Consider the following 20,410-nt stretch of genomic DNA (forward strand, 5'->3'; position numbering starts at 1 on the left):
AAGAGATGAGGTTTTGCATACCATAACAAACTGGCAGAGCTGGAAGATCTGGGAGAATTCATTGCACATGCTGAAAGAAAAAAAAAGACACATTATACGACATACTGTATGCATCAAACACACTTTAATACTGATATTTTAATAATCCATTTTTCAAAAGATCATACTGAAATTGAACTGCAAAGGTTCAAATTAACTTTATGTAAATGAATGTCTACATTTAATTAGACTGACCAATCACGGTCATCTGCTGAGCTAAACCTGACAGATCCTGAGGCATTTCGTCTGATCAATTTGCTTTCTAGTTGATGGTTGCAACAACCACAGATTAACTGTGACATTTCCTGTCGAAATTAGGGCTTCTGATATCTTTGCCTGTGCAAGAAAACACTGTGCAGAAATCTGATACTTCTGTATCAAAACAGGGAAGAATCTTTTTGACTGACGAATCAAATACTGGAAGTGAAACAAGCAAGAGCAGTAAGAAAATTGTTCGAACATTCAATAGTTTCATTTAAAAGCATTAAAAGCAAACCACCATGAAAACGTATAAGAAATACATCCTGGCTCATAAACAGCCTGTCATATTGCTTGATAATGGGGGACAACCAATCTTTTAACAGGTGTGTTGTTTAGTTGCACCACTGACTGTGACAACAAATGAGTGGAGAAATTGTCAATAAAAAAAGGGTCAGCTCACCAGGATGACCATTACCTGTGAGCCTTGATAAATAAAGTGGTTAAATTCAAAGTAAGTCAATTATGACCAATGTTTATTCAGGGAAAATTGACTGAGCACTAAGTTATTTTACAGCAATGCCCCGAGTTAACATTCATAAACGAATATACAATATATGATAATAAAAATATTAACAATAACAATAAAATATGAAAAAAAAAACAGATAAAGCTAATACCTAGCAGAAATGTCTACATTTCACAGAGTACTGTTTAAGAAGAAATTTCTTAAGAACAGTTGGTGAATGAGGCCCACCGAACTTCAATTGCGTCACACTTATAGCAATAACAACTGACTTATCACATGTAGTTTTGTGGTAATGAAAAGTCAACAACAGGAAAATGTCTAGCGCACGGCGGAGGAAGTTTGTCTGAAAGTCTGTTAGATACAGATCACAGCATTACATCACTGAATTAAGGCTGCAATATTTTCAAGTGCCTACAGGCTGAGATCAAATTTTATGATGCTCTAAAAGTTCTGGGATCATGTGGATTCTGAAGTTTGGCAAAACTTTGTGGGATCAGTGACAGACAAATACTTAATAAATGCTTTAATTAAAAGCATCTACGAGGAGTTTTTATTTGGTTATGAAACAGTCTCAGTTTAATACTGATGCCTCTGTATGACCTAACAAGACCTTCAGCAAGAAAACTGGCTGTTTTTATGTAGTTATTCTTGATGTCTGCCACCAGGTCGTATTCTCGGTGAAATCAGACAGCATTATTTAGGCATGCACAGTTTGTTTTAATTTTTCCAAGCAAAGCTACTGTGAGTATTGCATCAGCCAGTTAAAAAGAAACAAGGAGATTTTTCTTTTAAAAAAAAAAGAAGTTTTTATTATATTTTATATTATATTTTGTGGTTATGGAGGCAGAAACACTACTGCTTTTGTCCCCAGGTGCCTCCAAAATCAACACAATGTTAAAGTTCCTTTAGTAGCTTTACGTAGTAAGTTTAAAAATCTTAACTGTAGCGTGATTTTCCACATAAAGTCTATCTTTTCCACTTTGAAACACTCCCTCTGTGGGCTTGTTGGTCAACTGGGTTAATTACATAACTACACACATAAAACCCAAAAGTAGTTTTTTCTAGAAATTAGGGATAGGTATCGAGAAATGGTACTAAATCGGTGTGAGTTTGTGACTGGTCAGTACCAACATATCGATAAGCTCCATGACAAATGATGCTGCTATCAGCATTTTCGCAATGTTACATAACAGCTGACAGGGCAGAACGTTCAAAAGTGCGGCTTCACTTCATTAACTTAAATGAAAATGCAGCTAAATGCAATACCTCAGGACATAATTTCACTTGTTAACTGTGCAAAAAAGTAATAAAATAAATGTTGAATCTTTTCATGCCATGTCTTTATTTTTGGCACCAAATTCTGGCAAGCAGTATCAATAAACGTATTGTGATATAATGATATATCTTCAATAAATGGTACCCATCCCGACTAGCAATGTCATAATTCCTGGTCTGTTACTACAGTTACACATGCATGTGCTTCCAGAGTGTTATGAAGATGCAGCATGCTGACCTGTCTTTTAGGTGCTTGGCTTTGACCTGGGTCATCTGGCCGCTAGAGAAGTCAAAGACCTCCTCACTGAGCAGCTTGAGAATGACCATGTTGTTTTGACAAAGGCTCTCGCTGGTACGACTTGCCCCCACGATGTCACTGATGAAGGTGGGCCAGTGTTTGGGCCACTCCTGCTTCAGGATCTACACACACACACACACACACACAGACACACATTGGTGTTACATGGTTCAGAAATGACATTTTCCACTGAGCAGAACATGTGATCTGAAAATGAAAAATTGAGGGGATGAATCTGTGGCTCTTGCTAAAAATAACGACTCCTCCTGTAAATCTCAATTCAAGCCGTGCCCCTGTTTCTGCTTTGTAGAAGACTGTTTACTGTGATCACGAAACAGCTGAAATGTAAAACTGTGATGCAAGCGAAACGCACACTACTACAAATACAACATACATGTCCACAAACATTTGAAACAAACAGCCTCCTGAGGATGAGCGTGGAATCTGGAGCTCTACAGTCCCTGAAGGCCAAAACAATGTTAGCTCAGCTGACGCAGGCAGTGACTCATTCTCACTGGCATTAATGCAAAGTCACTCATGTAGCCAGTGAGCCAGTCTCCGTCTCCCTCACGCAAATGTACATCAAACACACACACACACACACACACAGGGATGGTAATGGAAAGTGTTTTCCACTGAGGAGCAAAATTCAGAATGTGGACACCAACAAGTCACTATAAGTCTAGTCTGTCAGTCTCAGGGCCTTTCTGATATATCTCTCAATGACTCACAATACTGTCCCGAGGAGGTCCGCACTAGTTTGTTGATCAGACAGCACAGGTCAGTGAACAGCTCATTTCTAAAGCCCAGTATTTAAAGGATTCAGCACTCTCCTGGAGTAAGGGTACAATTATCACTGACACCATTTGTTATATAACATGTTGTTCTATACTTATATTGTGTGTCACTCTTAGTAAAAAACTGCCACATCAATAATGACAACATGACCGTTTATCTGAATGTTTCCATACAAGCAAATACACTAACCTTCCACAGTGACAATTTATAAACACTGACTGCCTTGCCTGACACATTCAAGGAGAATTACAATGAAATTTTAAAAAGAGATCATAAACTTAGTGATCACAAACAGTTTTAGAATCAGATAGACCAATTTAGAGCGACATCTTCAGGTTGAAAAGTATCACTACAAAAGCGAGGGAAGTACTGAGGCAGATGTTTGATGCCCAAACACATCGTTATCCTGAAATTCTATTTAAAAGATCTTAGATCACTACTGTCGTTTTCATTGAAAAACATACAAAAATAATTACAGTGTGATTTTTGCTGAGAACAACACCAAACAAAAACATTTTCTTAAATCTGTAGAATATGATGTAAAGGCCAGGACATCTCTGCAGCACAACAATATTTAATTTAAAATGGTATTTGGACACACATTTTGCCTTTAGCAAATATTGTCCCAAAACACAATTTCAATAAAATTTAGATCAGCTGTTCAGCCTAACACTGGATTGCTCTGTACATATCCCCTCACTGTAGCTACAGAAAAGCCACTGAGAATCCACACCAAGCAATGTCATTAGCAATAAATCGATGTTTAAACAAACTCAGTTCTGGTTTAGTTTACAATGTAGTGGGAAAAAGTAGGTGCACACTCATAGCCTCAATGTAAAAGACAATATTCTTTATTTTTGAAGTTGGTAAACTAAAGAATATTATCTTTCACGTCGAGGCTACAAGTGTGCGACTACTTTCTCCCACAACCTGTGTTTATCAATAGCCTGCACCTCTCCAGTATCGGTGTGCAGTCCTCCCTCCTACAAATCCTTAGTTTACATTTTTACCTCCAGTCTCCTAAAGCCATTACTTACAGTCATCTACATTTTAATCTTCTGCCTAAACCCTCAGTAACCACAGTGATAAGCTAGCCTGTGAGAAACTAACCAACCACCATGATTCAACAGCAGTCAGTAAGCAATAATGTGGTATATATACCACCAGGCTTTTAAGTACACTGTGCACATGACAAATGTTTTACATGTTAAGTAGTGCCTTCATCATTCTGTAGTTTTAAAGTTCCTCTCCAGAGAGATTTGAAAGTAAAAAAAAAACTCTACTATGATTAGTATTTTATTTAACATGATTTTCATGTATAAAAAAAAGGCCATTTCAAAACGTCCTGGATGGACATCTACACTTCTCCCTCAATGAGAAGACCTGGATCTGGTAAAGTAGCAGTGGACATCATGACCCAGACTCAGATGAGGAGTCTGTTGTGCACTAAAATCAACAATTTTCTAAAGATGTATCATAATGGTAAGTGAAGTTAGCATATTTTATTTGTTTATGTTGTTAGCTTGCAACTGGCAGTGGCTGACACAGCTAATGCTAACCCTCAATCTCAGTACTGACAAGCCTGGTCTGTGCTGAACGTTACAAGTTTCTTTTCCTGCATTACAACGATTGGCTTTTGAATTTATTACACACTAAATCTGGCTTGCCTGGGCTGCATTTGAATCTCAGATTTTAGGGAAGTGTGCAAAAATCTTCCCCTTCAGTAGACAATTGTGAAAACACCCTTCTGGTGACAAGCGTACAGATACAAGTCAGTATAGTCAAGTTCGGAAATCTTGGTGGACATAAACACAATCAAACACATTTTTGAGTGGATGGGATCTTTAAGGTTTTGCAACTGAGTTGTGGCTCCAAAGGCAGCTTTGAAAATGTTTTAGTAACAAAAGTTTTTGACTTGGAAGCGCTATTGAAAGCTTACCTGAACAAGGATCATGTTCAGCTTTCCAATGTACACCTTTTCTTTCTAAAAAGTAAACAAAAACAAGAGATAAATTAATGCAAGTCATTCTATATCAGTTTCAGAACACAAGCAATCTGGCATTTCATCTCATCATTAAAAACTGAATTTGGAACACTTCAGAGAAGTGAAGAAGAACAAGAACAAGACAATGATTAAAAAGGCACGATTAAAAAGGGACAACAGCATAATTAAAAGTAAAACATTAAATTTGAATGTTTCATGTTTTGGAACTATCAGATGACTTCCACAATTCTACAAATTTTAAATAAGAAGGAAAAGACGTGTGGTTGTAAAAGATGCTTTAGTACTGTCTTTAGTACTCATGAAAATAAACATTACAAATCTAATGTATCAGCAAATCATAGCCGTCAGTAAAGTAAATAATGAAGTTATACTAATATAATAACTTTCTATCACACTGCAGCACATCATTTTTTTTCATTCTGAATGAAACCATTATTTCTGCATTGAAGAGTGCTGTTTTGGATAACAGACCGCACTTCAAATTCAATTACTACTCAAAAACTGTCTGACCAGCTTGGTGCTATAATCCAAGTGACCTTGTGAAAAGTCTGTCCAGTTGGATTTAATGTGTAATGTTATGTAGAGTTGTAAACACCAAAACCATGTCTGGAAAGCCACATTCTCAGCAAGTTAGTTATAAAATGCTATCAACCAACAACACTCTGAAATTTTTGTGTTACCTTTACCAGAGTACCTTGTACACAGCTAACCTCTAGTTAAAAGCATCAGCTTCACTTTTATTTTTGCTTTTACACCATCATATGGATTTTAACAAATAGTTTTTAGCCTTGTGCTAGTTTTCATTACAGGGGCAGGTCACCCCAAAATCAATATTTATTTTATTCTTACCTGTAGTGCTATTTATCTATTTAGATAGATCTTAAGTGAGTTACTAAGTTTTGACATACCAGCCATAGAGCTGTCTGCCTTCTCTCAAATATAATCCAACTTGATGGCACTTGGCTAGTGGTGTTCAAAGCGCCAAAAAATACAACACTTCATGTAGAAACTTTCTTTCTACCAACCACATCACAGCACAGAAGGAAGCATGCATCTGCTCATGGACAAGAGGCTTGTGCTTGTGACAGCGCAGGATGTGAACATTAATGATGCCCTCTGCAGCTGAGCTGTAACCTCTCGTCCACGAGTAGATGTACGCCTCCTTCTGTTGGTGCAGGTATACTTCTGTAGAATGAAAACTGCATGAAACTGCTCACAACCAGGTCTGTGGATTATCTTGAGTAACTGGGTCATGATTTATGTAAATAGATACTTCTGTTGAGTTTTCCAGTGTAATTTTTTAGCACTCTGAGCACCATGCGCTGAGTGCCATCTAGTTCCACAATACTGGAGGGAGGGAAGACAGACATCTCTATGGCCCATATCTCCACAACTTTGCAAATCACAACAAAACAATCTGGATGGATTAACAGCACTACAGGCAAGAGGAAAAATATGTATTTTTGATTTTGGTGTGAATTGTACGGTAAGAGTACTGCTAATATTAGGAACTCAACAGAAAACTAAAGATTCCATTGTAACTTAAGTTATGCTGCACAACTCCATTTACACATTACTGACATGGCTTCCTTCCTCCTTCCCATCTGATGATCATACAGCTGAGTTACACAGCAGAGTGACAGCCAACCAAAGTGACTTTCTGAAAGCTGCTGTAATCACTAATGGACTTGAATTTGATTAGGTTTTTCATTTCAAAGCTGAATCACATTAGACAAGCTGTGTTGTACACTTGCTGCCTCTCACATGTGAGTGTTGCATGTTTTCAGGTGGGTTGCTAATAAATCACAGCCATCAAAGAAGCAATGCATTTTAAACCCAGTCACAGTTTTCACACTGGAGTTCAGTGTAGCAAGTAAATTTAATAAAGCATAGAGCAAAATGCTGTGTTCTCCAAAGGAAAAGCATAAAAATCTACTGTCAACAACTCAACCCTCTGGCTGTTGTTGGAGTGGTCAAGTTGCCCGAAAACATTTTCAAAAGCAGCTGAAGTCACCATCTTTGGGTCTGACAACATAGCACTATGGTTACCAGCATTACTCATGGCTGTCCTGAGATAAGCTGGCTAGGAGAAGTGACTGTTGCTTACATGCTGCTCTGATGTAACATAAACAGAAAAACAGGAGACACACACCAATTTGTGAATATGGCTGTCAATGTAAATGCCAACAGAATGAAGATAGCTTTGGGTTGTGTTAAAAGAACACTTCACCCTATACTCAAATATATATATTGTTCCTCTTATCCGCTGTGCTATTCATCTATCTAGATTGTTCTGGTGTGCGTTGCTGAGTTCTGGAGATGTCTGCATTCTCTCAAAAATAATGGGACTTAATGACACTCAGGCATTGCTGTTGAATTTGTTCAAATGTGTTTTTTGGTGTTTTGTGCACCACAAACTCTTTCCAGAAATCACGACCCAGTTACTTAAGATAATCCACAGACCTTGTTGTGAGTAACTTCATTTAAGAACAACTTTCATTCCAGTAGAAATAAATTAGTTTCTAGTAGAAAGAAAGTAGTTCCAGGAGATTCTACCATATAAACAAAGTAGTTCCTATATAATATTGTTTAAAACAAGGTCTGTGGACACTACTTTTGAGTGTTTCAAATTGTTTTGCACATTGAGCACCACAAGCTGAGCACCAGCTTGTCCCATTATACTTGAGAGAAGGCAGACATCTCTATGGCTGATATCTCAACTCACACCAAAAAAATATCTAGATGGATAAATAGCACTACATGTAAGAGGAAAAAATATGTATTTTCAGGTAAAGAATTAGTCCAAATCAGTGTTGGTAAATGTTATCTTGACACTACAAAGTTTGTCCATTTAATTTTAACAATAAAAAAAATACTAAAATAACTGTTATTTAGTATATTTTTGCTTTTTTTTCATGGCGATGCGGCTTAATATTAAACAAAAAAACATTATTAACCAAACAGCTCAGTTGGCATTGTTTTGTCAGCTTTTACGGTTTAGCTCTCATATGATTACCCAAAAATGTAAGGCATGTTTAAGTTAAATTCCAAGTTTACTCACCTCCACATTTGATGCATCAGATGAAGTCTTGATAATGAGACCAACAACATATTTTTTTATACCTGGTAAAACACAAAGATATCAGAGGAACATTGTTAGCGTGCACCAGTAAAACATGTTAATTAAACACATCCTGACATGACGAGTTGCCTGGAATATGTTACTCAGTAACCCTAACAGTCTGCTGGCTCTTAACTAGCTGAATCTGAAAATCTTATTCCAGTACATTTGTACTTTAAAAACACTTGCAAAGCCTGTTGGTAAACACATGGATGCAGCTGCCACTGAACTTCAGGGCAAAAGTTTTGGTCAGTTCAGTGGAAGTTACATTTCCCCACGTGTTTTTACAGACAGTAAAGATTGTCAATGTGAGCAGAGCATCTTCAAAAATGTGTTTTCAGCTCCCTCGAATTTGTTCTAGACTGTATCTGTACTTAATTCTGAAAATTATGTGCTGGGGTGTAGTGAGCGGAGCCGAAAACAAGGCAATACTCTGACACAAGGGGGGAAAAGACATACTTGCCGGTCGCCCTGCACTGGGTTTGCCACTTGAACAAAATTCAGGCATCTACGGTCAGAAGTAGGGAAGTCTTAGGTCAATGAAAAAATGAATTTTGAGCAAAATTATAGAAGAATGGAGGGAGGCAGAATCAACTGATTTGCACTTATACAATAATTATTATTATTGTCATAATCATGGCTTTTTGCTCAAACCAAAATCTTTTAAGACAGTTTTCATCCCTGTTTTCAGATTCTTAAAAAATCTAAATTAAGTATTCAGCAGTCGGTGGTAACAAAACACAATAAATAAGTTTTAATGTTAACTTAAAGTTAAAGTAGAACTGGCAATTAGGCAATGGTCTGAAAATGTAAAACCTTACATTGTGGTTGTAATCAAATTTAAAAAGATTTATGTAAAATGCAAGACATAGTTGCATTTGATGCTTCATGCTTATAATAATTATTCATGAAAATCTGGAGTCCTTCCAAAGACTTCTGGTTAAAGCCCCTATGTGTAAGATTTGAAAATATCTGACTTTGGCAACTTGTGGTGGTAGTTTCAGAAAAAACACAATGGCAGGGATTACTCCACGCCAATAACTTGTCCCTTCTTCTCTGTTGGCTGCAATTAGGGATGGGAATTGATAACTGGTTCCAGTTTAGAACCACTTCAGAACTGTATACTTCTGCACTTCTCTGTTCCTTCTATCGATGCAGAGTCAGACAATTTCTTTTCTGTCAGTTGCGCATTGTAAAACAATGACATCGAACGCACACATTTTTGCTGCTGGAAACTTGCAACGAGAAGGAGGCATGGCCGAAAGGAAGAAATGGTCCAAAGCGTGGCGTTGCTGTAATGTCTGTTAAATGATCATTTCTAAGGTGGAAATTCCAGCAATATATTGGAACATCTTTCTATGCAACATGGGCTTAAACTCCAGGAATGTCATGTAGTTGACACTCTATTCCTGAGTGCCTCTGCTTCCCAACCAAGCAGCACATCCATTAAAGGGGGTAAACACTCTGTGTTACAATAAAATTAGTGCCATGCAGACAGGATTAGCAGATTTTCTCTTTGACTAAGCAAACCTAAATTAAACAAATGCTTTACAAATATTATCTCATTTCATCCATTTTAGATGATGACAGACAGACTGTTGCCACAGATTAACAGTGCAGTGTTTGCACACCTGAGACATATCAATGACTTTTCTAGTCTGTCTCTGTTACTGTGGTCCTACTCAGAGATAATAAAACAGTTGCACTGACTGAAAACATGGGTAAGACTTCTTTCTTCTAGACAGATATTGACTCAATAAATGGCATTGGTATCAATAACAATTTATCAATTACCATCCCTAAATACAATAAGATGAACAGGTTAAAAAAAAAGTAATTTGAAAGATACCATGACATAAAAATTGAACACATGGGGGCTTTAACATTTTAAAGTAATGTACGGAAGTGAAGGAATAACTATAACTAAAGTTCCTCTACTTCTTTAAAGACGCCCCTTCACAAAAGGTTTAAAATCAGTGCTGGGCTGTTTTGGTTGTTGTCCTCTGTAAAACAGCTGCTACAGTGCAAAATCCAACCTGGCTTGCAGCGACCAGTAGAAGCCAGTCAAGCAGAAAACAAACCAGCATGCTTAGTGGGGGAACACTCCTCAACTTGGCAACCGCACGTCACAACATTTAAAAAGGCAGTGACACTGACAGAATCCAAATATTTTGTGACTTATACCATCAAAATTAAGTGTTACCTTCACATTGATTCCTGGGAAGAATCTTCCATCTTGTTTTGATAACCGTTTCCAGAATCTGAAGAGCATAGTACTGTAACATGCAAGGAAGGAGACGCATTAGGATAAAGCAGTTATGATGACATTCCAAAACAAGCATTGTGTAATTTTAATACAAACCAAAAACAGTATGAAGTGGACCAGCCTGTAATAACTTGCATGTCTAAATTGGATTGGACTGAACCACATCTTTCATGCAGATTTTGTAGTATGCAGAACATTCACTTGTAGTTTCTTTTTTAACATCTCTATAAGCAGCCTTAAGCTGGAAACACTGCAGAAGTCCTGCTGTTTCTCCCAGCATCACACCAGACAGCAAAAAACTCAAGAAAAATACAACAACCATTAACCCGCTTTGGCTCTGATCGCTCTAAGAATGAGTCTAAAAGACTATAAGACATAACAAGGTCTATGGTAAATGTACTTTTACTGAGGATATAAGTCCTGTGTAGGGTTGGGCATCGAGAAAGTTTTTCTGGTAAATTTGAAGTGGCTCCAGTACTTAAGTACTGTGAATTTGTTATGAAAGAATCTGCATGAGCTCAATGACTCCTGAAAGCAAAGTCTGAACTAAGGTTGGGCAGCTGGACAAACATATCAGTACTTGGCTGAGTACATGGTCGGTTTGTTTTTTGGGTGCGATTTTTGTCATTTTATTTAGGTGTTAATGAGAGAGGAAAACAGTCAGTAAAGCAAGAAGATTTTCACATCTAACTTGGTGAATTAAGGATTGATTTATTGCTGGAAGAGTGCAAAAACTAACCAAGACAGTTGTGGTGAGCCTGTCTCAGGTCAGTAAAAGAGAGAAACTCCAATTCATAAGGTGCACAGTTGTGCTTTGGTTTGATAAGGAAAACAACTATATTTCCTTTCTTGACATTTTGTGAGTTTATTTTACTTGTTGGATGTGGCTGGCACACATCTCTAAGCTGAAACAGTGAGGGGGCAAATATATCAGCAATCACCACTTATTAGGATGGCTGTGGCTGGCTGGAAAATGTTAACATATTGCCTAACCTTACTTTGAACCTACTGTGTTTGTGTCTACCTCACCAGCTGTGCATGTGTCAATACAGAGGTCTGGTGCTTATAGCCCATTTAAAAAAGGACAGTAGTCATACAGTAAAACATAATCACAGTTAGGGCTGCACAATTTGGTAAAAGTCATATTGTGATGATTTTGACTGCAACTGCATTCATGACATGCAATACAATTAGTGGAAATGATCAGTTTTGCATTACAATTTTCATGTTCACTGGAAAAAAACTATTAAAATTGTGATGATGTGATATTTATTGAGGTCTGTATCAAACAAACGTGTTTTCTGAAGAACCAGATTTTTTTGGCCGGGCCATCTATGCCGTACTAAAACACCTCATTATCATGCTTTTTTTTTCCTTTTTCCAAAAGATTGTGATTAAATGCGCAACCCTAATCACAGCTCAAAAATAAGTTTATGACATGAAAAAAGTCAGAAAAAAATCATGACAAAGCATTTACTTCAGCATGGGTATAGAGTGCGGCAGGGATGATGTTTTTATGTCGGCCAACCCAGAAAATAGCACCACTCTGGTTCAGGTAACAAAACTTCTAAGTTTCTTCAGCTTGTGTTGACCACAGACCTTATTTCAGGCATCTAACAAAAAGAAAACAATCAAAAAACCCACTGACTTAAAGGCGAGAGAACTGGAAGTGCCAATATGCTCTTTTTAGGGTCTTGGGACTAATTTCTGCAGCACTACATAAAGCCTAAGTAAGACAAACTACAGTCCAGAATTATCAAAAAATAAGGTGGCCCCTCTCATTAATTTAAATGGAACCAATTTGTTGATGCAGCAGGGGTGAGCTTCAAAACCTCTTTGTCTCCCCACTAAAAGTTGCACCTTCATCTTGTCAAGGTGCTGTAGTCGTCAGTCATGGACACATTCCTTGTAGATTAGTTTGTAACATGAATACCTTGATCCTAAAGATCATTGCTGCAAAAATAAAATGACTGCCGACATGTAACTTTACAGATGAGTAAAATTGTCCTTCATATTGTAAACCACTGGACAAGCCTTGTGGATCTAATACTCAAACTGGACCCCCTGTGTTGTATTTTATAGTCTGATCTAAACAATATCCAGGGTGCAAAATTAACTTTTCTGTCCACCAGCCAACTGGCTAGCGAAGTTTTAAATTTTACCAAACACTCAAGAGATCCTAACTGTTCTTTTTTTGGCTGTTGAGTGAAGCAAATCTACCAGCAACTTGCCTGTTTTACCAGCATTTGGCAGATGATAATTTGTGCCCCGCTAGTATCTGAGGCAACATGCCCTCACCATTTAAACCCCTTCCATTTTTTAACGTCCACTGAGAATGAGGGATTTTTAGTGACCCCAGTTGCAGTCGTTATGTCCCAAACTCAACATCCCTGCTGCTACTGTGTCCAAGTAAAAACAAACCAAGTGTAAAAAGGGGACAATATTATAATATACATACATTTTCATCTTGTTTTTTCTTCCTAAAAAGTAAAATATAAAATGCCTCCTTGTTTATGACATGTGACTTTTTATGGCATCCTAAAATCTGTTGAAAATGAGGTTTTTGGGGTTAATTGGTTTCTTTTATTACTCAAACAGCGTAGAATGTGAACAGGTTCTTAATAAGAACCAGAATCGATTAGCAGAATCCAAACCAATAAAATCTCATCGATACCCAACCCTTAACCATGCAAGTCAATTTTCCCAACACTTAAATATGATTCAAGTTTAAAGTAAGCCTAAACAACGTCTCTTTAACTGGTGTGTCTTGAGGAACAGCAAGACCAACCACAGGTTATGCCCTATATTTCTGATTGCTTAATAGTCAAGCATGAAGAAAAAAAACAACATTTTATTTATTAGATTTTTCTTCTAGTATTACTTAAACTGACTGTTTCAACTGTAGGGATCATCAATTTAACAACAATTCCAAAAAATAATAATGAATGACATGTAGTATAGGATATTATTAAAGCAGAATTAACAATGTGCTACAGACAATGGATGCTGGAAGATTAAAGGTGAAATCTCCTTACAGGCACCATTGACAGGTGTCACTTGGAGTGCCGAACACATTTCTGGCATGTTTCATTTCACCTTTAACTGCCACACTTTGCACAAACCATCACAAAAGGTAAGAAGAGAGAAATTATCAGCAGTTCAACTGCCAAATGCAAATTTTTAGCTGGCAAAAGCAGATAAATAAAGGATCTGGGCTGAAAAACTGAGGGGAACAGAGGGGAGAAGTGGAAGAGGATGCACTGTAAGAGGAGAGAAGGGTGGGGCGGGAACAGAGCCATGATCCCTACAGGTGAAATTAAGCCATCAACAGATTGTCTCTCTACAATGGATCCTACTGACTGCAGCCTGCACCCTCCCTCTGTCCAATGAAACAGATGCAATAGAAACGGATGAACAGAATTCAGTCAAAGGGAATTTAAAAAAGGGTAGACCTTGTGGAGGCCTGCCGTCAAAGCCTAGCTGTGTCATGATGCACAGGATGACACACCCCTTTTCTTCCTATTACAAGCCATAAACATAATGGAACATTGTGATTAATATCAAATAGTCACAGCTTGAATTCATTACATTTTTTCAATTAATATAATTACTGTAGTACTAACAAAAAACCCAAATGCTCAAAGTGCTTAGAAATTATGCACTTTTTAGACTACCGAGACAAGATAAATGCAGAATTCAAGTGTTTACCTTTTTTTCCCTCTTTTCCTCTAATGAACCCATTTTTTGGCAAGTAATAAATTTAAAACTAGAAAAGGTACTGTTGATACATCAACTTAAGACATTAGTAATGAATGTCAGTGTTAAAAGCAATCTTACAGGCAAGCAAAAAAGAAAAAAGGCAACTGTCACATTGTGTACTTTGAGGAAGTTGTGGATACATTGCAGTTTACCTCATACTAGGTACATACATTGATTAATCATTTTACATTATGGACGTTAGGTTTGAGTACTCTATTACATAAATCGGTCAGTTTGTGTATTGTTAATACAGCTATGAATCCCTTGATGAGTTTGAACAATGAATCAATGGGGTCACAATTCCCATGCCATTTGCTTTGTCAGCTGTATCAGTGCACCAGAGGGGCACAATAAACACTTATCTGTGTGGACATACTGTAAGGCACAATCCAAATCTGAGTACTTCAAATAAGATATGAGAGGCAATAGGGGTGTTAATGGTTTATCAATAATCAATTTACTAGTGTTATTACTTTGAAAACTCAAAATAATGTCTAATACTGGTTATTGTTTACATCTGTATGATTTTTTTTAGCACTTGACAAGTCAAAAAGTTAGTGTAACAGCACTAACTGATTGGAGCCCCTGCTACGAGCACAGCAGCAGCGTTTTTATGACAGGAAACTGTAGGGTAAATGGTGTTGCTGACCTTGATAACGTGCTGGAAGTGAGAGTTCAGTAAATGCTAGATAGCTATTGCCTGCAGCTCTTTTTCTAAGCGGCTTACTATGTCTTCACTATACCTTGCAAAACTGATGCACTAACTCTTGATCAATGAGGAGTTACAACAGCTGCCTGTACGTACAGCTCACCCTTGTCCATGCTGATTACGTCCATATATCTAACAAGCAAGGGGATGAGCAGCCCCTTTTCTACTGGATGTTGGCATTTGTAAGCTTCAGCTGTTTTCACAGATACAAAAATATGTATCACATGACCTGGGTTTTTAGTCTCATCTAGTTTATATGCAGTAAATCATGCAAGTCATACAGGAGTCTGTTTAATAGGGTTGTTCCAATGGCAGTACTGGGAATGCATCCTATTAGGGCTGCAACTAACAATAATTTTCAGCGTCGATTAATCTGTGGATTATGTTCTCAACTAATCTATTAGTTGTTTGGTCTATAAAATGTCAGAAAATTGTGACAAATGTCTATCAGTGTTTGTCAAAGCTCAAAATTACATCCTCAACCTAATGATATTCAATTTATTGACATAGAGGAGTAAAATAAAAACAGAAAATCTTCACATTTAAGAAGCTGGAATCAGAGAATTTGGGCTTCTTTGCTTAAAAACCAGCTAAAACCGATTATTCAATTATATTAATTGGTGATTAATTTAATAATGGATTCATAATAGATGAATCGTTGCACCTCTTCCTCCAATATAGTCTAAAATGCTGTATCAGGTACTGGCATGTCTATGCACCAATCAATCATATTTAAATTAAATAAACAGGACCTATTTACTTCTAAGCAGTGCCCCATACCATAACCTTTTTAACATAAGGCAGACCAAACAACAATGACAATCATACTGCATTGGTACAGGGTTAGCAGTATACAGCTACTACTAATTATAATAATAATGTTTTTTAAAACATGGTTTCAGGGCAGTATCAGCCAATGCACAAAGCTGAGGTATCAGAATCTGTATCGGGATGGGAAAAATGGTATGGGAACATCTCTAACGTTTAAAGATTTGTTGAATGACACGTAAAGCAGGAGCAACAATTTTATAACTTATGATGATTCAACGACCTACTTTACTAGATTGCACTCATGTCAAATATTTAAATAATTAACATTTCTTGATGACTGATCAATGAACCTGATTCAAATGTGCATTCCTCACGGGTGTACTGCAATACAGACCAACACTGCTGCTTACTCCATATTAGTAGACCAAACAAAAGAAATAAAGCTGATAGGATTGGTATTATGATTAAGAAGATGGGTAAAATTGCAGGAGCTCATTTCATTCAGATCCAACTGTGCAGAATCTTCAAAGGTTTATTTAGCATTGTATGATATTACCATCAGGCGTTGACAGGCAAAGTCAACTGTTTATCTGGTATGTTCAGATCCAACAGAATTAATTTTATCAGAAGCGCAGAGGTCCTGCATAGCTCACGAGTTTAGGGCATAGTGCAAATGCCACCAGGACTACGTATTTAACCTCTCCTGGGTCCATGTGCACTCACAGTAGATAAAGCTGCTTTAATAAAAAAGAGCCACCAAATAGATTTCTTTTAAATAATTTAAAGCATGTTGTCAGCAAACCACCGTATCCTAGTGTACTGTTTTTATTTTTTATTTTTTATGAATTGTAATTTTGAAAGCATACACTTCCTCAAAGCACAAGTTAAATGTCTTTCCATCAATGCTTTCTGGAATGAAGCTGGCTTACTTTGGTGTTCATGTTCTGGGAAAACTCGAGGATGGTGTCCACTCTCGTCCAGGCATCCGGGTGCTCTTTCAAGTGTGTCAACACTTCTTGTGCCATTCTTTGCTGTAATACAAATGTGAATGACACTTTAGATTAAACATTGAGCGAGCACATTCACTAGCCATTTGGCCGGTGGACCAAAAGATTAATATTGCACCCTGGCTGTAATAATCATGTGAATTTGTCTCTGATGAGAAGATTTATTTTACAGGTAGAACAGGAAAGGAAGAATTAATATGCATTTTTTTCCTTTTATTTGATGCATAATCACATATTTATGACACAAACACACAACAATATACTCAGTGTCAGATGGCCTTTAAAGTGTTTGTACATGCTGCACAACGTACCTGTGGTCCCACCCCATGATATAGACAGTTCACCACATTATCCAGTAGGTTGATATCCAGTTTCTGGTTGAAGTCCAGCAGCTGCTGTGCTGCATGGTCTGCTAACATTGTCATAATTGCTGGCATAGAGCTCTGCAACAAGGACAGCAGAGGGAGGGGTCGTGAGTGCACAGAACACATTCAACAGGCAAAGTCATGTGAACTGTGTGTGTTTAGAAACAATTCCAAACAGCTGACCACTAAACAAAATCCCCTCGACCCACCAGTGAGCTGTCAGTTTAAGAAGTTAAGCTTGTGGTGTCACAAGCCTGTCACTGTTCAAAACGTATACAAAGGAAAGGAAAGCTTTGTTGCTTCTTCTCTTGGACTGATTTTAGAAAGTGCAGTCTGGCTGAAAAATTGCTCTGGTCCACCCTAGGAGTCAGGACTTACAAGTAGGGGCCCACAGAGCAAGGACAAATTAATTTAATTATCACAGTTAGTGGCTAGCAACACCAGACTGATACTGTAAAAGTGTCTTAAAACTACAGGTGACCTTAATTTGAATGGTGATAGGAAGGCTTTTACCAGACTGGCACCACACTATCTTTTAAAATAGGTTAATATTGATTGGAAAATGGTTGAGTACACCATTTATAAAACCAAAGTCAATGACATTTCCCTGTGCTTTAAACAAACAATCAGTGTTGGAGGAAGTATTCAAATTCTTTACTTCAATAAATGTTCTAATACCACACTGTACAAATACTCTGTTTCAAGTAAAAGTTCACTATTGTAAAAAACTTTTGTATGTAAGTCTTACAAACAAAATGTACATTAAGTATTAAAAGTAAAAGCACTCAGACAAAACATCCCACATTACTGTTACACTATTATTAAGGTTCACGTCTTAATCTAAAAGCAGGATTTTTCTGTCGTACTTGGCTGAGCTCATGTTGAAATATTCTGCACAGGAGTGCAACTAGTGATTATTTTCATAATGGATTAATTTTGCTGCATAAAGACTTTTGATATTTTAAGTACATTTTGCTGATAATAGAGTCAGATTTTAAATGCAGGACTTTTGCTTAGAGTACAGATTTTTTTTCTAGCAATACTGATACCTGTTTCTCATGGCAAATACAGACAAGATAGCCAATAATTTCACATTGCTATATATTAAAAAGGTTTATATAACCTACAGTTTACAAAAACCTGAATGTAAGAAAGGCTAAGGCGTAGTGAGCAAAGACAGATGCTTTCATATTCAGTAGCTCTGACCAAACCAAAACTAACATCAGTATTACATCAAAAACAAGGAACAAGTCTGACTCTTCACATGTTCATCTATTTGGTGTAGTATAGTTCATCTAAAAATTCACAATTATAGTTTACATTTTATACAACATTTTGCTCAAAAATGTAAACTCAGCGCAGACATATTCTTCCAAATCAGATGTAATTATAGCTGATATTTAGTGTGTATGCCTACTTTGATTTATAGAGGAGTATTTCCATAGTGTGGTATTAGTACTTTTAGATAAGAAAAGGACCCGAATACTGTTTCCACCAATGGATAAATGCAGTGCACTAAAAAGTACATTATGAGATGAGAGATGCAGTTGAGTACAAGTAGAAAGTGTCATGAAAACAAAAGTCAAATCCCTCAAAATTGTACTCACGTACTACACTTGATTAAATATACTCAGGTACATTACATCATTGCAAACAACAGAGTCAAGAATAGACACAAGAAGGCTGCAGACTGCTCAGTTCGTCCATACTGCCTACTCTGATCTACTAATCAAGCGCTTCTTCTCAGACCATATTAAGAAGGTTAACCGGGCCACGTGCCGGATATACTAGGCGACGTCACGTTGTTTACATCTGCAAGTGACGGAGTTCACTCCTCCAAACACCGACCGCAACACACGTAGCAGGCAGCCGTGGTTAAAGCGCTTAAATAATGAATGCAGCTTACAACTACGATGACAGTTAACTCATATTACCTCTATCGTGGCTACTGTAAACAGCGTGAACGCCGAACTAGCGGGCTCCACACAGAATGCTAGCACTAGCTAGCCATTAAGCTATATTTTTAGCTAGTGTGCCTCACAAACAGCTCACATGTGGTCCGTCGGTGCTGACTACAACCACTCCCACCAAGCCTAGCAGGGACAGAGGAAGCCCATACATGAATTCACTCACTGTCATTTAACAACTGTGTTTTAAAAAGGGAAGTTGAGCAGACATCAGAAACGCTGACAACAGTTTGTCTTAACAATGGCATTTTCAAACGCTAGAGTTAACATTATCTACCGCTAAGTACCTAGCAACATCAACTTGACATCCGCTCACATCACGCAGCCGAGTGATGCTGCTGAGCTGTAGTGGGAGAGGCACGGATTTAATCATACAGCGTGTGGTTACTTATTCATCTGCAGTGTCGCACAGTAACATTACGGTCAGTTATACGTTTAGTTAGGTTAACTTACAGCACTTTCATGACAGCCATCGTGAGCTAATCCTTATAAAGTGTACATACTAGCTAGCGGGCAGTCGGAGGCTATTTCCCACTGATGAATTCTGAATTAGCGTGTCTGTTCAGGAGCACTATGACAGTAAACTACAAGATAACACAATTTAACACGCACACTAATATGCATTTTATTCCTTGCACAGGTAAAAGCCAAGAAACGTTAATCACAGCATGGCAGGTTTGCACTTCACCCCAGTTACCTACCTAAAGTCCGAGGCTCTGACTGAAAAGAGTGGCGTTTGCCCAAGAAGCTACAAGATATAGTGAGTACTTCACTGTTGGTTAGAAAAGATTTCCTATTTCTGCAGCGTTGACTATCTCCAGCTCCAGCAGTGAGTGATGTCTGGCTAGTAAGAACCACTGATGTGGATTCAAAAACTACTATCACGGCAAACCCAGCAATATGTTACTCCGATACATCTTACGAAACAAAGTAAACCTTGATTCACTAATTAATTCGTTACTCTAATAATTTTCCAGCGGGGCGGTGTAGAGGTTGTATGCCTGCGCCTCCTCTCCTCTCTCAAGCAACTAACTCGCAACCGGTTGAAACCGGTTCAGACTGGGAGATTCCATCTCGGTTTAGTTTTCAGCCGATGGCGCCGCGTAAAGTTTGGACTGGGGTTACGCCCACACCACGCCGTGATTGGCTGCGTGTTCGGCGGAGACTTCCTAGTTGGTGTCTGATTGGATGAATGGCCTGTCAGTTTATTTCAATTCGCTCAAGCGCCCACGCGACTACTCCGCCCGGAGAGAAAAAGAGGGCAGACTCCCATGCAGAATGGACTTGTACATGACTCCGCTTA

The 20,410-nt window shown here is 37.8% G+C and overlaps 1 protein-coding gene across 2 annotated transcripts in view; it reads right to left on the bottom strand.

The window, feature by feature from the left end:
• The window catches only part of xpo1b (exportin 1 (CRM1 homolog, yeast) b), a 34,238-nt gene extending 14,061 nt beyond the window's left edge, over positions 1-20,177 (bottom strand). Inside the window, exons 1-8 of one of the 2 annotated variants that reach the window (XM_084736663.1) lie at positions 19,809-20,177; positions 17,087-17,218; positions 16,698-16,799; positions 10,467-10,539; positions 8,204-8,265; positions 5,077-5,121; positions 2,280-2,461; positions 22-70 (exon numbers count right to left, since the gene is read on the bottom strand). In XM_084736663.1, coding sequence (XP_084592789.1) covers positions 22-70; positions 2,280-2,461; positions 5,077-5,121; positions 8,204-8,265; positions 10,467-10,539; positions 16,698-16,799; positions 17,087-17,212 — 639 coding nt within the window. In that variant the 5' untranslated portion in view covers positions 17,213-17,218; positions 19,809-20,177. Of the gene's footprint in view, positions 1-21; positions 71-2,279; positions 2,462-5,076; positions 5,122-8,203; positions 8,266-8,722; positions 8,772-10,466; positions 10,540-16,697; positions 16,800-17,086; positions 17,219-19,808 lie in introns of those variants that run through there. The other variant, XM_084736664.1, reaches the window with a different exon arrangement.
• Between the last annotated feature and the right edge of the window lie 233 nt (positions 20,178-20,410).

The sequence above is a fragment of the Lutjanus erythropterus genome, chromosome 14 (assembly GCF_056507025.1).
Source record: "Lutjanus erythropterus isolate fLutEry1 chromosome 14, fLutEry1.hap2, whole genome shotgun sequence".
Taxonomy (NCBI): domain Eukaryota; kingdom Metazoa; phylum Chordata; class Actinopteri; order Lutjaniformes; family Lutjanidae; genus Lutjanus; species Lutjanus erythropterus.